This window comes from Ambystoma mexicanum, chromosome 14, assembly GCF_040938575.1.
Source record: "Ambystoma mexicanum isolate Mex_15411 chromosome 14, UKY_AmexF1_1, whole genome shotgun sequence".
Classification (NCBI taxonomy): domain Eukaryota; kingdom Metazoa; phylum Chordata; class Amphibia; order Caudata; family Ambystomatidae; genus Ambystoma; species Ambystoma mexicanum.
Window position 1 is genome coordinate 518,592,569 of NC_090940.1, and position 15,650 is coordinate 518,608,218.

The 15,650-nt window shown below is 48.3% G+C and overlaps 1 protein-coding gene across 1 annotated transcript in view; it reads right to left on the minus strand.

Moving 5' to 3' along the window:
• DYNC1H1 (dynein cytoplasmic 1 heavy chain 1) overlaps positions 1 to 15,650 on the minus strand; it is a 2,031,190-nt gene that overhangs the window by 851,054 nt on the left and 1,164,486 nt on the right. The window contains exon 55 of the mRNA XM_069637760.1: positions 13,877 to 14,089. Within this exon, the coding sequence (XP_069493861.1) occupies positions 13,877 to 14,089 (213 nt within the window). The remainder of the gene's footprint in view (positions 1 to 13,876; positions 14,090 to 15,650) is intronic.

Sequence of the window (15,650 nt, forward strand, 5' to 3'; positions counted from 1 at the left end):
GTGGTTTACAGGAGAGGGCCTGGATCTCTCCCACTCGTCGTGTGGAGGTGATGGCCACAAGAAACTTTCCACAACAAATATTTCAGTGGTGCTGAAACAGGCTCGAACAGCAGACCCATGAGCCTAGCAAGCACCACATTGAGCACCCACGCCGGGGCCAGACCCTTCACCGGCGGGAACGAGCAAAATAGTCCTTTGACGAACTCCTTGACCAAACGGTGTAACCATAAGAATGATCATCCAGGAGATTTGGTTTAGCAGGAAATAGCCACTAAATGAACTTTGATGGAAGCATGGGCCAGTCCTGCATTGGCCAACGACAACAAATACGAAAGCACCTGTGGAGCAGTGACTCGTAGAGGGTCGATCTTAGTACGGCACCAAACGGCAAACCTCTTCCACTTGTGCCCGTAGCATTTGAGAGTAGATGAAGCACTGGCCTTGGCGAGCACCTACTTGCAATAAGCTGGAAGATCGTAGCTCCCAAACTCAGGTGCTGCAGGAGCCAGGCCTTCAGGTTCAGCGATCCTGGGTCAGGGTGCAGAATCGCCCCTCCCTCCCTGGCGAGAAGATCTGCGTCCGCCGGAAGCTCGACTGGAGACGACGACGACATGTTCAGAAGGTCCAGGTACCATATCTGTCTCGGCCACGCCAGTGCGATGAGGATAATCCTGCACCGGGACCGTCTGAGTTGATGGACTAGTCGAAGAAGCAACGGCAACGGAGGGAACACATACAGAAACAGGCCGACCCAGGGGAAAGAGAATGCATTCCCCATGCTCCCCGGCTGGGGAAACCGGCTGGCGAACCTCCGGCACTTGGTGTTCGTTGCCGTCGCAAACAGATCAATCTGGGGATTGCCCCATCTGCGGAACAGGTGATCCACATGGTCCTGTCGAAGTTCCCACTCGTGGCAAGAGCTCAGCTCCCTGCTGAGAGTCTCAGCGATGGTGGTGTTTACTCCTTCTGGATGAAATGAGATGAGGAACATCCCCTGAGCTAGGGCCCAGTGCCAAAAGGTCCTGCGCCTCTGGAGAGCGCCAGGGATCTGGTTCCCCCCGCTTCCGGATGTAAAACATTGTGGTGGTGGTGTCCGTGAACACCCGTACCACCTTGCGCTTGAGAGACGAAAGGAATGACTTGAGGACCCAAACCACAGCCCGCAGTTCCAACAAGTGGATGTGCAACATATTCTCCTCCGGTAGCCACAGGCCTCTTGCATGAAGGCTTCCTGTGTGTGCTCCCCAACCTTCCAAGGAGGTGTCCGTCGTGATTGTCTCCTGATAAGGTGGGGTCTGGAAGTCCACGCCTGTGGACAGATGTGCACGCACTCCCGACCACCATATCGCTCGGCGGAAGCCCTCGTCGGGCGTGACCTTGTTCTCGAAGCTTCACAACACTTGTATCCACCGTGCGTCATGAAACTCCTGCAGTGGACGCATCCATAGCCTGCACAGTCGAATGAGGTATATGCATGACGACATCATGCCGAGTAGGGACTTGATGGACCGGACCCTTGCAATCTTCAGTGGCAACAGCCATTGCACTTTGCCCTGGATGGCCGCTACCCTCTCCTCCGACGGAGAGGCTAGGCACGACACTGTTGAGTCAGGCTCCCAGAAACAGAGGGTCCTGCGATGGAGTGAAGCAGGACTTTCAATAGTTGATCGCGAACCCCAAACCCATCAGGAGTTGGACAGACTTCGCTGTGTGGTCGACGGAAATGTCCTTTGAGCTCGCCTGGATGAGCCAGTCGTCCAGGTAAGGGTACACGTGGATCCTTCGTAGCCGCAGCTGTGCCACCACATCGTGGTGGTGTTGTCTATGAAGGCCCGTACCACCTTGCCTTTGAGGGATGGAAGGAAGGACTTGAGGGCCCAAAACACTGCCCACAGCTGCAACACGTTGATGTGCAACGACTTCTCCTTCGGTAGCCACAGGCCTCTTGCATGAAGACTTCCGGAGTGCGCTCCCCATCCTTCCAGAGAGGCATCCGTTGTGACCGTCTCCTGATGACGTGGGGTCTGGAAATCCCCGTCTGCGGATAGCGCTGCACGCACCCCCCCACCACCACCTTATAGCTCAATAGAAAATCTTGTCGAGTGTGATCTTGTCCTAAAAGCTCCCTGCCACTTGTATCCAACGGGTGTAGAGAAACTCCTGCAGGGGACGCATCTGTAGCCTGCACAGCCGAATGAGGTATATGCATGACAACATCATGCCGTGTAGGGACTTGATGGACCTCACCCTTGCAATCTTCAAGGCCAACAGCCATTGTACCTTACCGCGGATGGCCCCGATCCTCTCCAACGGAGACGATAGGCACGACAATATATTGAGTCGGGCTCCCAGAAACAGTGCATCCTGCGATTGAGTCAAGCAGGACTTTGTAAAGTATATCAAGAACCTCAGGTCCGTCAGGAGTTGGACTGTCTTCTTCGTGTGGGCGACGGAGATGTCCTTTGATTTCGCCCGGAGGAGCCAATCGTCTAGGTACGAGTACACGTGGATCTCTTGTAGATGCAGCTGCGCTGCTACCGGGGCAAGGCACTTGGAGAACACTCGTGGCACCGACTTCAACCCGAAGGGCAGGGTCTTGAACTGGTAATGTTGTCCTTTGTAGGTGTAGGTACTTGCGGTGTCCCTTGTGTATGGGGATGTGAAAATGGGCATCTTCCAAGTCCAGCGACGATAGAAAATCCCCCTCTTCCAGCTGTCTTAGCACGTGCTGAAGAGTCACCATCCAAAACATTTGGAGCTTGATGTACTTGTTCAGACGGTGGAGGTCCAGAAAGGGCCTCCAACCGCTGGTCTTCTTTCTGATGAGGAAATAATGAGAGTACACTGCAGAGCCCTGGAGCCTTTTTGGGACGAGCTTGATCGCCCTCTTTTTTAACATGGCCCGTACATCCAGCAACAGCTGGTGGTATCCGCTGACACTTCTGTTGGAACGCTAGGGTGTGTCCATGGGCGAGAGCGTCCAGCACCCAATGGTCGGTGGAGATGGTCAGAATTTTGGGATTTCCCTCCAGAAGTCCAAAAGGACGGCCGCTGTTGATTAAGCATGGCCAAGGCACGACTCGTCTCAGTGTCCGCTTTGATGGTCTGGAGAGACTTGTCCACAGTCTTTCCAAACAAATTGTCCCAGTCGAAGGACATGTCCAACACCTTTGACTGAACATCGTGGCCGGAAATTAGTGGCCCTCAGCCAGCCTCGCTGACGAAGGCAGACGCCGTTGCCCATTTCACGGAATCCCATGTCGGCAATGCCTGTGGCCACTTGTAATGGCGTGGACCGACGCCACCTCGCCTTCCCGTAGAATCTCCAACGCCTCGCCTCAGCCCTCTTCTCGTCGGGAAGGAAGTTCAGAAGGGGGGCCATCTTGAACTAAAGTTCCCTGTCGTAACGCGCCACGATGGCGAGGGCGTTAGTGGCCTTGATGGTCGTCGCTGGCGACGTGATCACTCTTCGCCCCATGGCATTCAACTTCTTCCCCTCACCGTCCGGGGGGGAGGAGGGCGCCGACGAGGATGAGCCCGAAGACGACTTCTTGGCCGCCGCCGAAACCACAAAATCTGGAGACGGCTGCGACCGTAGACACTTGGGTGCAGAGTCCAGCATTCTGTATTTCTTCTCGTAGCGATGCCTCTTCTTCGCCCGAGCCGATTAAGAGTTCTTCATGAGGGACAACCCCTCGTCCCAAACGTCATCCAATAACGGGAAGGAAACCACAGTCTTCCTCTTCGCCTCCGGGATGGGCTGGAACAGCTCGAAGGCTCTGGAGATCATGGCGTGGAACCAGCCAATCTCGTTGGGCAGTGAAGATCTGGCTGGCGGAGACAGGAGATCCCCCAGGCCGTCGTCAGTGCCCGTCGTCGCCGTTTCCGGCTCTGTGTCATCCCTCCGGGTGGGGGGAGGAGGGAGTGAGGCAAGGGGTGAAAAGGAGGAGGGGGTGAACTCTCCTCCTATTGGATGGCGGTTCTTCCGATAGGCCTGGTGCCGCCGGCGCAAGAGGCATCTTTGTCCGGATTTCCGAGCATAGGGTATGCAGGGCCATAGAATGTCCACCGAGATATCCACAGGAGGCTGCTAGGGTGGAGGCGAAGGGGGCCGGGCAGTTTGTGGATTAGGCTGGTCTGCTCTGTCGTCACCACCCTGTTGCTCCGCGTCTGTATCCTCATCACCTTCGTCGTCAGCTTGCTTCTCCTGGGCAGGGGAGGCATGCTGCCGGGACTCACTCAGAGCAGGGGCCTTGGCCTGCAGCCACTCGTTGAGGCGCTTGTGTCGGTCGGCCCACGTGTGCGGCACCATCTCCCGACAATCCACGCAGTCATCCTGCACATGCGTCGGGTCCGAATGCAGGCAGTAGAGGCACAGGGAATGTCTATCGTCCGAAAAGACGTTCCCTATGTTGCAGCCGGGGCAAACCTTGAAGAGAGGCGCCGCGTCCTCCTACTCCGCCATGACACGCTATTTAGGCCTCGAAGAAGCTTCTGGAATCCTCCAAGAAGAAACTCGACAAAATACCGCCCTTGAGGGGCGCTGAAGAATCCAGAAAACGGGTCCCCGTTGATCGGAAGGTTGATCGATGGAGCTTGAGGCTCGATTGACCGAAAAAATTGAGCAAAACGCAGTAAAAGCTCGAGCGCTATAGCACAAGGACTCCCAACACTTGAACGTGTGGTAAAAATCTGAAGATGGCTGCCAGAGGGGCTTAGGTAGAGGGCAGTCGTTGGCTGGGGACAGTATGACCCAGAGACCAGTGATTGGTTATTAGGAGAAAGGCAGTTCAGAAGTGAAACAGATTTTTTCTTTACTGAGGATTCCCCGCCTGACGGGGAATATTCATGAGCATGTGAATCCATGCCAGACCCCATGCTGGAGAAATACCTTTTTATTGTTACAGGGTTGCCCTTGGGGCTCCCCTTTTACTTTCTCTGGCTAACCTTGTGAGAACTACAGTTCCCAAGGGAAGAAAGGATAGGTCTATCCCTTCTACATTTTGTTAGGTGTGTGGAGTGCTGGGGAGATCAAGCGTATCCCCCTTTCTCACTAGCACTGCAACAATTGTGTTACTGGGACACACTTACCTTAAATGGCTGGTGGTAGTGAACCTTTTTACAAATCAGTTGCACCTTTACCGCGGGTTGTTTTCACAGCTGCAGTAAAGGCACCCATGGGTGGCCATTTTACCAAAAAGGCCCCATTTTCACGGTTCTTGGTCTTTCCCCTGCCCTATAGGGCGGGGAAATTCCTTTGTGAGATTTTTATCTTCAGTGAGAGACCTGGGTCAAGCCCGCCCAGGCTCCAGAGTGTCTGTGAAGGCAGGAAGCGAGAGAGAAGTCCAAAACTCTGCAGCCCTTTGTCTTCCAGCCTCCCTGCGAGAATCCAGTTCAGACAGGGAGGCTGGCTGTCCTGAATCTTGCACGTCTGTTTGATTGGCTGGGTTTCTGCATAAAAGTCTGGACCTGGAAGCTGAAGAGGCAGTTGACCACTGGAACCAAATTCAGAGCGGAAGATGAAGAAAATGCGTCAGACGATTTCCAGCGACTGGAGAGCCTGCTGTGTAACCGGAGCCTACTGTTACCCTTCATTCCAAGCGACCTGGGGACTCTGAAAATGACGGCCCTACCCAGAGCCTGGTGAGATCCACTGGACTGAAGAAGACCTGTATTGTGAGCCATCCCACGTCGTGCTGCCACATTGCGAGGCTGCAATACTGCAATACCCTGGGAATACGAGCCATTGTGCGGTGCATAGTCTTCCGAATTGAGCTGGAACTTTGGTGGCATCCTGCTGGACCTCCAGAGACACGATTCCAGTTCTTCAAGTCCCCTCACCAGAGTGCTGAACTAGATTAGCGACACAAATCCAATCAGCGATATTCTGTCTTCTTCTGGCTTCTAAAAAGGGTATCAAAACTACAGTCGCATCCAGCCGCAAAGAAACTCTTGCCTGGAGCCTTCCCCGTTGATCCTTGCTTCAAAATCCCTTCCAAAGTTCTGTCTTCCGTCTTCATGACAAAGGAATCCATTGACCAGGTTTTTGGCTGCAGATCCTGAAGTCTCCCCGCTGCAACTCTTCTTCCATGCTGAGGTACAGTGTTGGCTGGGGTATTTACTTACCTTAAGCCTGTGTTATTTCTGTATCGTTTTGGGGGTGTTTCTGTGATTCCTCTGATCCAGTTAACCCAGGCCCACTGCTGGAATCCTCCTAGGGTGTCTTCCCTGGACCCTTTCAACCTCTCTAAAGTATAATACTTATTTGTTTAAACAGTCTTCCTTAGAAACTCTGACCTTTGCTACTTCTGTGCCTATCCTGAACTGCCTGTTGGACACTAGAGACCTACTGACCCCCCTTCCGCCACTGAGAACAATCATGCTCCAAGAATAAGGGAAAGACTTTAAGGATTGGGCCTGTTGCTTAGAAAAGAGAACATGTGTTTAAAAGTTTACTTACTTACAAATTATTTGGTTGGTAACTAACTCTGAGAACAGTAAAAAACGTTCTTACTTACCTTGAATGTGTGTTGTGCCATTTTGAAAATATGTAAGGTTACTTTACTCACCTGTGAATTGGTTGCGCCTCTTCCCCAAAAGTAATGCTGTTGGCTGCACTTAACGATTTCTTTCAGAATATTAGTGTGCAAGATCACCCACTGGGTTTTGCTTTCCCTAGTCTGTTTTATACAGATGCTAAAACAGTCTCGAGTTTTAAGTTGCTGAAAGCTCCTTTAAAAATTATATGGGTTTTACTTACCTTGAATAGCAGTGTGCCATCCTAAAAAAAGTTAGAAAGTTGTTGTTCACCTTAGTCTGTGTTCCACTGACCTGAAAAGCAACTGTGATAGTATATTACAACATTAGGTTTTACCTGCCTAGAATATCTGTGTGCCAATCTTAAAAAGTGTTCTGTAGGTGTAGCTTACCGTGGTCTGTCTGGTGGTGCCATCCTAAATTAGTTTAGACTTCTTGCTTATCTTAGTCTGTGTTCTAATGAGCTGAAAAGCAACTGTAATTGTATATTACACCAAAAGGCCTACTCACCTAGTTTAACTGTGTGTTATCCTGAATATGGTTATAGGTTTCTACTGTCCCTTGAATGAGTTTTCCACTATTCATACAAGTATACTTGCAGGTTGGTTTATTAAGTGGTTCCTTAACTGGTTGTCACTGCACAACTGCTAGGGTCTACTACCCTTGTATTACTGAAAGTAATAAGAAAGTAACTTATGGTTTTACTCCCCGTGAATAGGTGTGTCCTATACTAAATGTGTTTGATAAGGTCTGACTTGCCTAGAACTACTTTTAGTATTCTAAACAAGGCCTATGCTTTAGTCTGTGTACTTTAAAGCATTGTGTTGTGTTTTTATAATGCGTTTATGATTCTATGACTTTCCCCCCACAATTTATCTTGGTTTAACTTGTATTTATAATAAACCTTTATTTCTTATAATACTTTTGGTTGTCAGTGTTTCTGTTGAACCCTGGATAAACTACAAGTTCTTTGTACATTCCTACAGCCCTCTTTCCCACCTAAAATGAGCGTGGCTGCTCTGTCTACGCTACCATGAACTCATGTGGTACCGTCTTATATTAAGAGTTGAGTCTTGTACTGTCTCAGTTGTATGGTTTTACTAAGCCCTTAGTTGGATTTCCGAAAATCTGTCCTAGCAACCTCCCTGACCCCCCTCCATTCCCCTTCAGAAAGCTTTCAAAGGTGGTAATCTGCTTCACTTAGCTACTTTAAATGCTAGTTTTGCTGTCAAACACTGCTCTAACATCAGCCTCCTTCTTGAAGACTTTGACCTCTACTTCCTTGTCCTTACAGAGACAAGGTTCAATGCCAGCTTTGTCACTGCTCTTGACACTCCTTCCTGAGGGCTACAAACTCCTCTGCAAACCCAGGCCCGGATGCGGAGTGGCACCATTTTCCCTGAGTGGGTCCCTGCTTCTATCCTACTCCATCCTACATATCTTTTGAATATCTGGTCTGTAGGCTCAGGGTCTCACCTACTCTCACTCAGTCTCGCTACATCTACAGGCCCCCTAGCCTTACTCCCCTCTTCCTCTCTATATGGGCAAACCTCATCTCTTCCCTCTTTTTTTTATAATCTTTATTTATCTTTTTCAAACAAGTACATGCCAGATCTAATAGTCAAAAGTAACTTGAAATATAACATATAAACACATACAACCCTTAAAAAACCGCCATGCCCCAAGTAATCAAATGAAGAGATATTCATAAAAAAGTAAGAAACTTATATACAATGGGGTCATAAAACATTTTCCTAGAACATTCAATCCTATACAATAAGAATTGTTTAAAATCTCCAACATACTGACACAAAACAACAAATAATATACACAGAAACTAAAAAAATAATCATCTACTCACTAACTACAACAGACAAGACAAACACCGATACAAATATTTGTTCACTTAGACCAGCAGTGAACCATCACTGTCTAAGTCAATAAAGGATTTCCATAAAACCCAGTAAGTTTCTTCTTTTCCCTTCCTCTTATACATAACTAATTCATAATCAGATAGAATCACCACATCATTAATCCATTCTTCTACCGTCGGCTTTTTCCTTTTCTTCCAAACTTTCAAAATCTGTTTCACTGCTATAACCAAAATTCTATTTATCCAAGAACCATATAAACGAGCCATTAGACACCGACCAGTATTTGCCAAAAGCAAGATCTGTAACGGCCCTCTTGGATACTTAATAGAAAGGGTCATATCTAACCTGTCCATAACTTCACACCAAAAGTCAATTACACTAAGGCAATTCCACAACATATGAAGCAAGCTCCCTTTTTCTCTCCCACATCCCCAACACAAATCATCAGTTACTATCCTAAAGCACACATACGCTCTGGTGTCCAATATAATCGTCCCAACATTTTCTAATGGATAAGCCGCAAATTAAGATCCATTTTGCTACTATATCCAGTAAGCCATACACTTTTCCAGACTTCATCAGTAATAACAACCCAAATCTGAATCCCATTTTCATTTTAAGATCTTCCTCGAATCTACAAAAGAATCATTCTCTGGCATGAGTTTCAAATAGGTGGAAACATTTTGTGGCAATATACAAAGTAGATTCCATCCTGCTGGTTCTTGCTCTACAGGGTTGGATAGCATACCTAGTACCCTGATCAAAAGACATTCCAGCTCCTTATATCTACTTATCTCTTTTCCATTTAGTTTGAACAAAGTTTGAAGTTCCTGAAATATCCTCAAACGTCCATCCTGCATCAAATCCCCCAATGACAAAATCCCCCTTGAAATCCAACTACGCCAGCACAATGTCTTGTTATTAATTTGAATTGCTGGATTATTCCAAACGTATGCCTTATAGTTCAAAATAAACATTGGCATTAAAACTAAGCAACCACCATAGCATCATATCTTTAGCATGTTTTACAGTCAATAGTTTAGCAGGTCCCCTTGGTAGCCTCTCCATTGAAAGAATATTTTCCAATCAAAATTGTAACAAGCTCTCGCTTTCATTTGTTAACCATACTGGCTCTTCTCCCGTTTCTGCCAAGGCATACAATGCAGCCTTCTTCAAAAGAAATCCCCTGTAATACTTTTCTAGACTCGGATAACCAAAACCGGCATCTTTAATGTCTCGCTGTAAAATACATTTTGGAATCTTAGGAGCCTTTTTCTCGCCCCAGAGAAAGTCCTTGAAAACCCGATCGATTTCCCTAAGTTGTCTGTTAGTAAATGGAAGAGGTATAGACTGCAGGACATATAAAACCTTTGGCAGAAGCGACATCCTAATAGTGTTAAGCCTTGCCCTCATGCCTAAATCTAATCTCGACCATTTCCTCACATCTCTCCGCAGAGTTTCCAACAATTTATTCACATTTAATTGCACAGTTTTCCTTATATCACTCGTAAGACTCCTTCCTTCCTTCCTTCCTTCCTTCCTTCCTTCCTTCCTTCCTTCCTTCCTTCCTTCCTTCCTTCCTTCCTTCCTTCCTTCCTTCCTTCCTTCCTTCCTTCCTTCCTTCCTTCCTTCCTTCCTTCCTTCCTTCCTTCCTTCCTTCCTTCCTTCCTTCCTTCCTTCCTTCCTTCCTTCCTTCCTTCCTTCCTTCCTTCCTTCCTTCCTTCCTTCCTTCCTTCCTTCCTTCCTTCCTTCCTTCCTTCCTTCCTTCCTTCCTTCCTTCCTTCCTTCCTTCCTTCCTTCCTTCCTTCCTTCCTTCCTTCCTTCCTTCCTTCCTTCCTTCCTTCCTTCCTTCCTTCCTTCCTTCCTTCCTTCCTTCCTTCCTTCCTTCCTTCCTTCCTTCCTTCCTTCCTTCCAACTCGGGACATCCTGATTCTCCACCACCCCCAACTAAAGTGGGACTGAGCCAGGGCCCTGGCGGGCCCCCCGGTCCCACACAACATTGGCAGGACGCATTATCCCTCCGCGGCCGCAACGGGAGTTGCGCCGCCATTTTAATGTCAGGCGAGCTGACAGAAGTGCCAGCCAGGCACAGCGTTGCTGTGACTGGCTGGTACTTCCGTCAGTCACTGTAAATTCCCCTGCTGACCCATGGTCATCAGAGGAAGTTACTGGTCCTTTGTTTGCCCTCCCCAGGTCACTGACCCTCTACAAACCCACGGGCTCCTTGAGCTCTGAACAAAGATCACTGAGCCCGAGGCGGCTTTCTCCGTTTTCAAAGCTTTATAAAATATGCCTTGAATTGTATACGTTTCAAGCCATCTTCTATAAATGTAGAAATATTTCTATGTTTATAAAAGACTTCTTGAAACGTGGACAATTCAAGGCATCTTTTAGAACGCTTTGTCGACTGACAAAGTCACCCTGGGTTTTGTCCGTCCTCAACGCTTTATAAAAGATGCCTTGAATTGTTTACATTTCAAGCCATCTTTTATAAACATAGAAATATGTTATAAATGTCTATGCTTATAAAAGGTGGCTTGAAAAGTACACAGACCATAGTAAGGTAAGCACACATGTGTGTAAAATACTATGGTTTGTGCACTTTTCAAGCCACCTTTTTATAAACATAGAAATATATAACATTGCTATGTTTATAAGGCTTGAAAGTACACAAACCATAGTAGTACGCATACAAATATATAAATGCTCACATACATTTATGTATTTGTTTGCGCACTGTACAATGATTTGTGCATGTTTTAGGCCACGCCCACAATGGAAGCCACGCCCCCAAATGAGGGGCCCTCCCTCAATTTCTTACCCCACTTAAAGCACTGCCTGCGCCCCTACCTCCCTTGGCTCCCCTGCCTCCACTCCACACTCTCCTCCCTCCTTCCAATAGCACCAGGTCTCTTAAGTTGTCTGCTCTATGAAGGTCTCATCCAAACAGGTGCTCCCCTGCTTTTAGAACCATTAAGGGCAACATCAGCTCTCTCGCCCGGACTCTTGCAGACTTCTGTAACCAGTCCTTCGCCACTGGCTCTTTCACTGTACCATCTCCGGTTCCGGAAGCAGCTCGAGACCTTCCTCTTTTCTTCTGCCTTCGCTCCCCCTCTCCCCTCATCTGTTCTCTTGGCACTGTGCACCTGGCCACCCTCTGTCCTCCGGGCCCAGGTACCTGCTCACCCAGCCACCCTCCCACACTGTCTCTGCCCCCCCCCCCTTGCACTGGGGTCTGTATCTGTACCCATACAGCCCCCCCCGCTTTTTTCTTCCTGCACTTATCAGACCTACCCTGTCTGCTGCTTTAAACCTGGCACTTGCAAATTGCTAGCTGTACTACCACTGTTTGTTGCCTTTAATATTTATTATTTATTTTTTATCTGTTTCTCCTCTGCTTCGCACTTTCCACTTCTTCGCCCTTCCATGCACTTTTCCCCCTCCTCTCTCTCATGCACTTGCGCGTTCTCAATGTCACTCGGCCTAGTAAGATTGCTGTTTTGTTCTCCCCAGTTCTCCTCCCTTGCCTTGTCGCACTCTGAAACACTTGTGTACAAGTGCGATAGAAATAAAATATCAATATCCCTCAAGCACTCCCTTGTGCACCCTCTCCTAAAAAGTCATCTGCTGACCCTGCCTGCCCAGCTAACTATCATCCCATTTCCAGCACCCCCTTCCTGGGTGAATTCTCTTGAAGTTGGTCCTCCCCCAATTGATCGTTCATACTGAACTTGTTGGTTGCCTCCATGACCATTAATATGGTCATGGCATCCAGAGGCACGGAAACCGCTCTCCTGGTCACCCATGGAGACATGCTTGCAAATCTTGACTAACTCTCCTGCTGTTCTCATTCTCCTCGAACTCTCCTCTGCCTTTGACACGGTCAATCATTCTATCCTCCTAAACAGCTCAGTGATACCCTCGGCATCATGGACCGGGCACTGGATTGGCTGACCTCTTTCCTCACTAACACTAACCACCATTCACAGTTGCAACTGGGCCCGTTCCCTCCTCTACCTCATTCTTAAACTGTGGTGTCCCCCAGGGTTCCATCCTTTTACCATGGCTCTTTAATATCTATCTCGCCACTCTTGCTCACTTCATCTCATCATTCTCTCCCCATTTCCAGTGTTAAGGTAATGACAAACAGCTTTCCTTCAAACTTCCCTCAGCTACCTCCACTCATCCAAAATTGTCTGACCGCCATTCATGCATGATGTGCGGCTAACAATTTCTGTCTTAATGCCAGTAAGATGGAGATCCTTCTCATTGGGACACCTGTGCCCCATTTCCGTCCTACCCTATGGCCACCCTTCTTGAGCACTCTACCCTCACCATCCTGTGAAGCCAAAAATCTTGGGGTCATCTTTGACACTGCTCTCTCCTTCACTCCTCACATCTTGGACCTTGCCAAGAAGGCCCACCTATAGCTTCACCTCGTCAGAGATATTCTCCCTTTCCTCACCTTTCCCCAGAAGCTCAACGTCTCCAGAGCTCTGGTCCTCTCCAGGATGGACTACTGCAACAGCGTCTTCCCCAATCTTCCGCTTTCCTCCCTACGCCCTTACAGCTAATCCAGAACCAGTCTGCAAGACTTCTCCTTCGCCTCTAACCCAGGGACAGTATCTCTTCAGCCCTAAAATCTCTCCACTGGCTCACAGAGGCTGCAAGGATCAAATTTAAGACGCTCTGCGTCATCCACAAGGCTTTCTGGGGCTTGGGGCCACGCTAGAACACTGCTCTCCTTTAGCTCAAACTCTCTGCTTTTCAAACGCTTCTCCAAGCAGAGAATGGGGGTTAGGGGGATGTGGGGGGGGGGGCAAATCTCTCTCTTTGGCTGGTGCCTCTCTTTGGAAAAGCATCCTTGCCCCTCTCAGACTTGAGTCAGGCCACTAAGTTCTGGAAACTTCTCCCATTTCTCTACATCTTTCCCTTCCCAGCTAATCACCCCACTACCGCTGAGACTAGCGGCCTGCTCCCTCATGAATCTCACAGGAGGTTCCCAGGCCATCTTCCCAGTCAACACCAGCACTCTCCCCCCCCCCCGGCCCCCTCAGCAGTGCCCCCTGCCTGGCGGCTGTGCATCGTTCCTTGGGACTCCTCCGCACTAGCACTTAGCCAGTGACCTTGCTGGCTCCCCTACGCACTTCCTCCCCTGATTCCCACCAGCACATATCCATAACTTGCTCCCCTCCTCCTTTCCCTAACTCCTGCACTTCCCTTCACATCACTGTCACGTCCAAATGCCACAAGGCCTAGTAGGACTACAACCTTATATTTACTGTTTTTGTCACTGTTATTTACTCTCATGTTCCCTCACCAATTGCCTTGCAGCGCCTGGAAACACTATTCTGTTGTAAAGGCGCCTAATAAATGGCCAATAAATAAGACTATTTGTTATCATGTATTCCTTGAATGCTACTTTTCATTCATTCACTCACTCAATTTCAAAGGTTAATTTTTACCTGGATATTGGCTTGCTGCAAGTGATGAGACCACGTAGTGAACAAATTCTGCCTCATCTGCTGATCGAAGTAACCGGCATAAGCAATGAATGACGCAGAGAGTAAACAGTCACCCGCAATGGTTGACATTTGGTTTTTGAATGTTTCACTTGTCTTCTCCCATCTTTCCCTTTCCGCAGATAAGCTTTTAAGAAGGGCTGTACTGCGGTTCACCTAGAACATAGAAAGCACATTTTCAATAAGGAAAAGAAAAAAATAAAACCTTTCATTTCTCAATCCTACAGCACAATCATGCAGTTACTGTCATTGTCAGTAATATCTGGCCTCTACAGCCACTCTCCAGGCTTGTTAGGACAAACGTCAAATGCCAAGACTCGCAGTGAGTCACCTGATATTTTTGCCCTTTCTCCATTTCATCTCCCAAAGACTGCAAGCACCACTCTCCTGGTGGAAGCTCCATCCAGGTAATCATTCACAATTGAAGTGTTATGTGACCCTGAATGCCTAAAAATCCCAGGGTTGGATGCCCCCAAAGAAACCCTTATCTATGATTCCAAAAGCAGGCCGGTCTTCTAATTTAGTTGCTGCCCAGTGGAATCTCTTATTTTAGAAGGCTACATGCTTCTGCAGACATTTACTGTATATAGAACACAGGCTTCTCTGTAGATCCATATCAAAATGGCAACCCAGGCTAAGAAGTCCAGTAGAACTCCACAATTTACAACACCCTAAACATGGAAGAGACTGGCCTAAAAAGCTCATGTTGTTCCAGAGTCTCCAAGGTGGGAGAAACTATGGTCGAATGTACAGAACCGGTGTCTGTGATTAAGTACTGAGTTTGCATCATGAATATTTGAAACAAAGAAGCCTAGGAAGAATTGAATATCATAACCATTCCGGACTAAATGGCTTCCAAATGTTGTTTGAATGGTTGAGAGAACCAATTCAGAAGCCTAACGTGCATTGAGATTTCTGGCGTTCGGCAGTCTCATTTTATGGGACCCCCCCCCAACCCTTTTTACTTTTTCTTTATGACCAAGAAGGAGGGGTAGGAGTGAGGGTTTGCATGTGAATCCATGCAAGACCCATGCTGGAGAACAATAGTTACAGGTAAGTAACTTGTTCTTTCTCCAGCATGGGGTCTGGCATGGATTCACATGCTTTTGAATAACGATTACACAGCAGTACTTCTACACAACCACGGCAAGTGACAAAGCTCAACAGAAGCAATAAACACTCACCTCTGGAACAGACTCACCTCAAATGAATAGGTTGCATAGCACCACTTGGCCAACTCGGGACTCCTCCCTGGAAACTCTGTTGACGCCGTAGAACCTTGTGAAGGTGTGCGTGGACCTCCAAGTAGCAGCCCTGCAGATGTCAAGCAGGGGCACACCAGAATGAAACGCGGTCGTTGCTGAAATGACTCTGGCTGAGTGGGCGCTCGGCTGGCCCGTCAGCGGCCTGCTTGACAGTCGATGACAGTGCATGATGCAACCGGAGAGCCACTTGGAGATGGAAGCCTTCAACAAGGCCTTTCCGTGATTCACAGGTCCAAAATTGAACAGTTTAGAAGTCTTCCTAAAGCTCTTTGGACGTGCCACATAAAACTTAAAGGCACAAGCAAAGTTCAGGGCAAGGCCCTCTCCGCTGGCGACGATGGATTCCGGAAGAAGACAGGCAACACCAAAGGCTTGCTGAGGTGGAACTCAACGGCACCTTTGGAAAAAGGGTGAGGTGTGTACGCAGTACCACCCTTGAAGCGTCGAAGGAC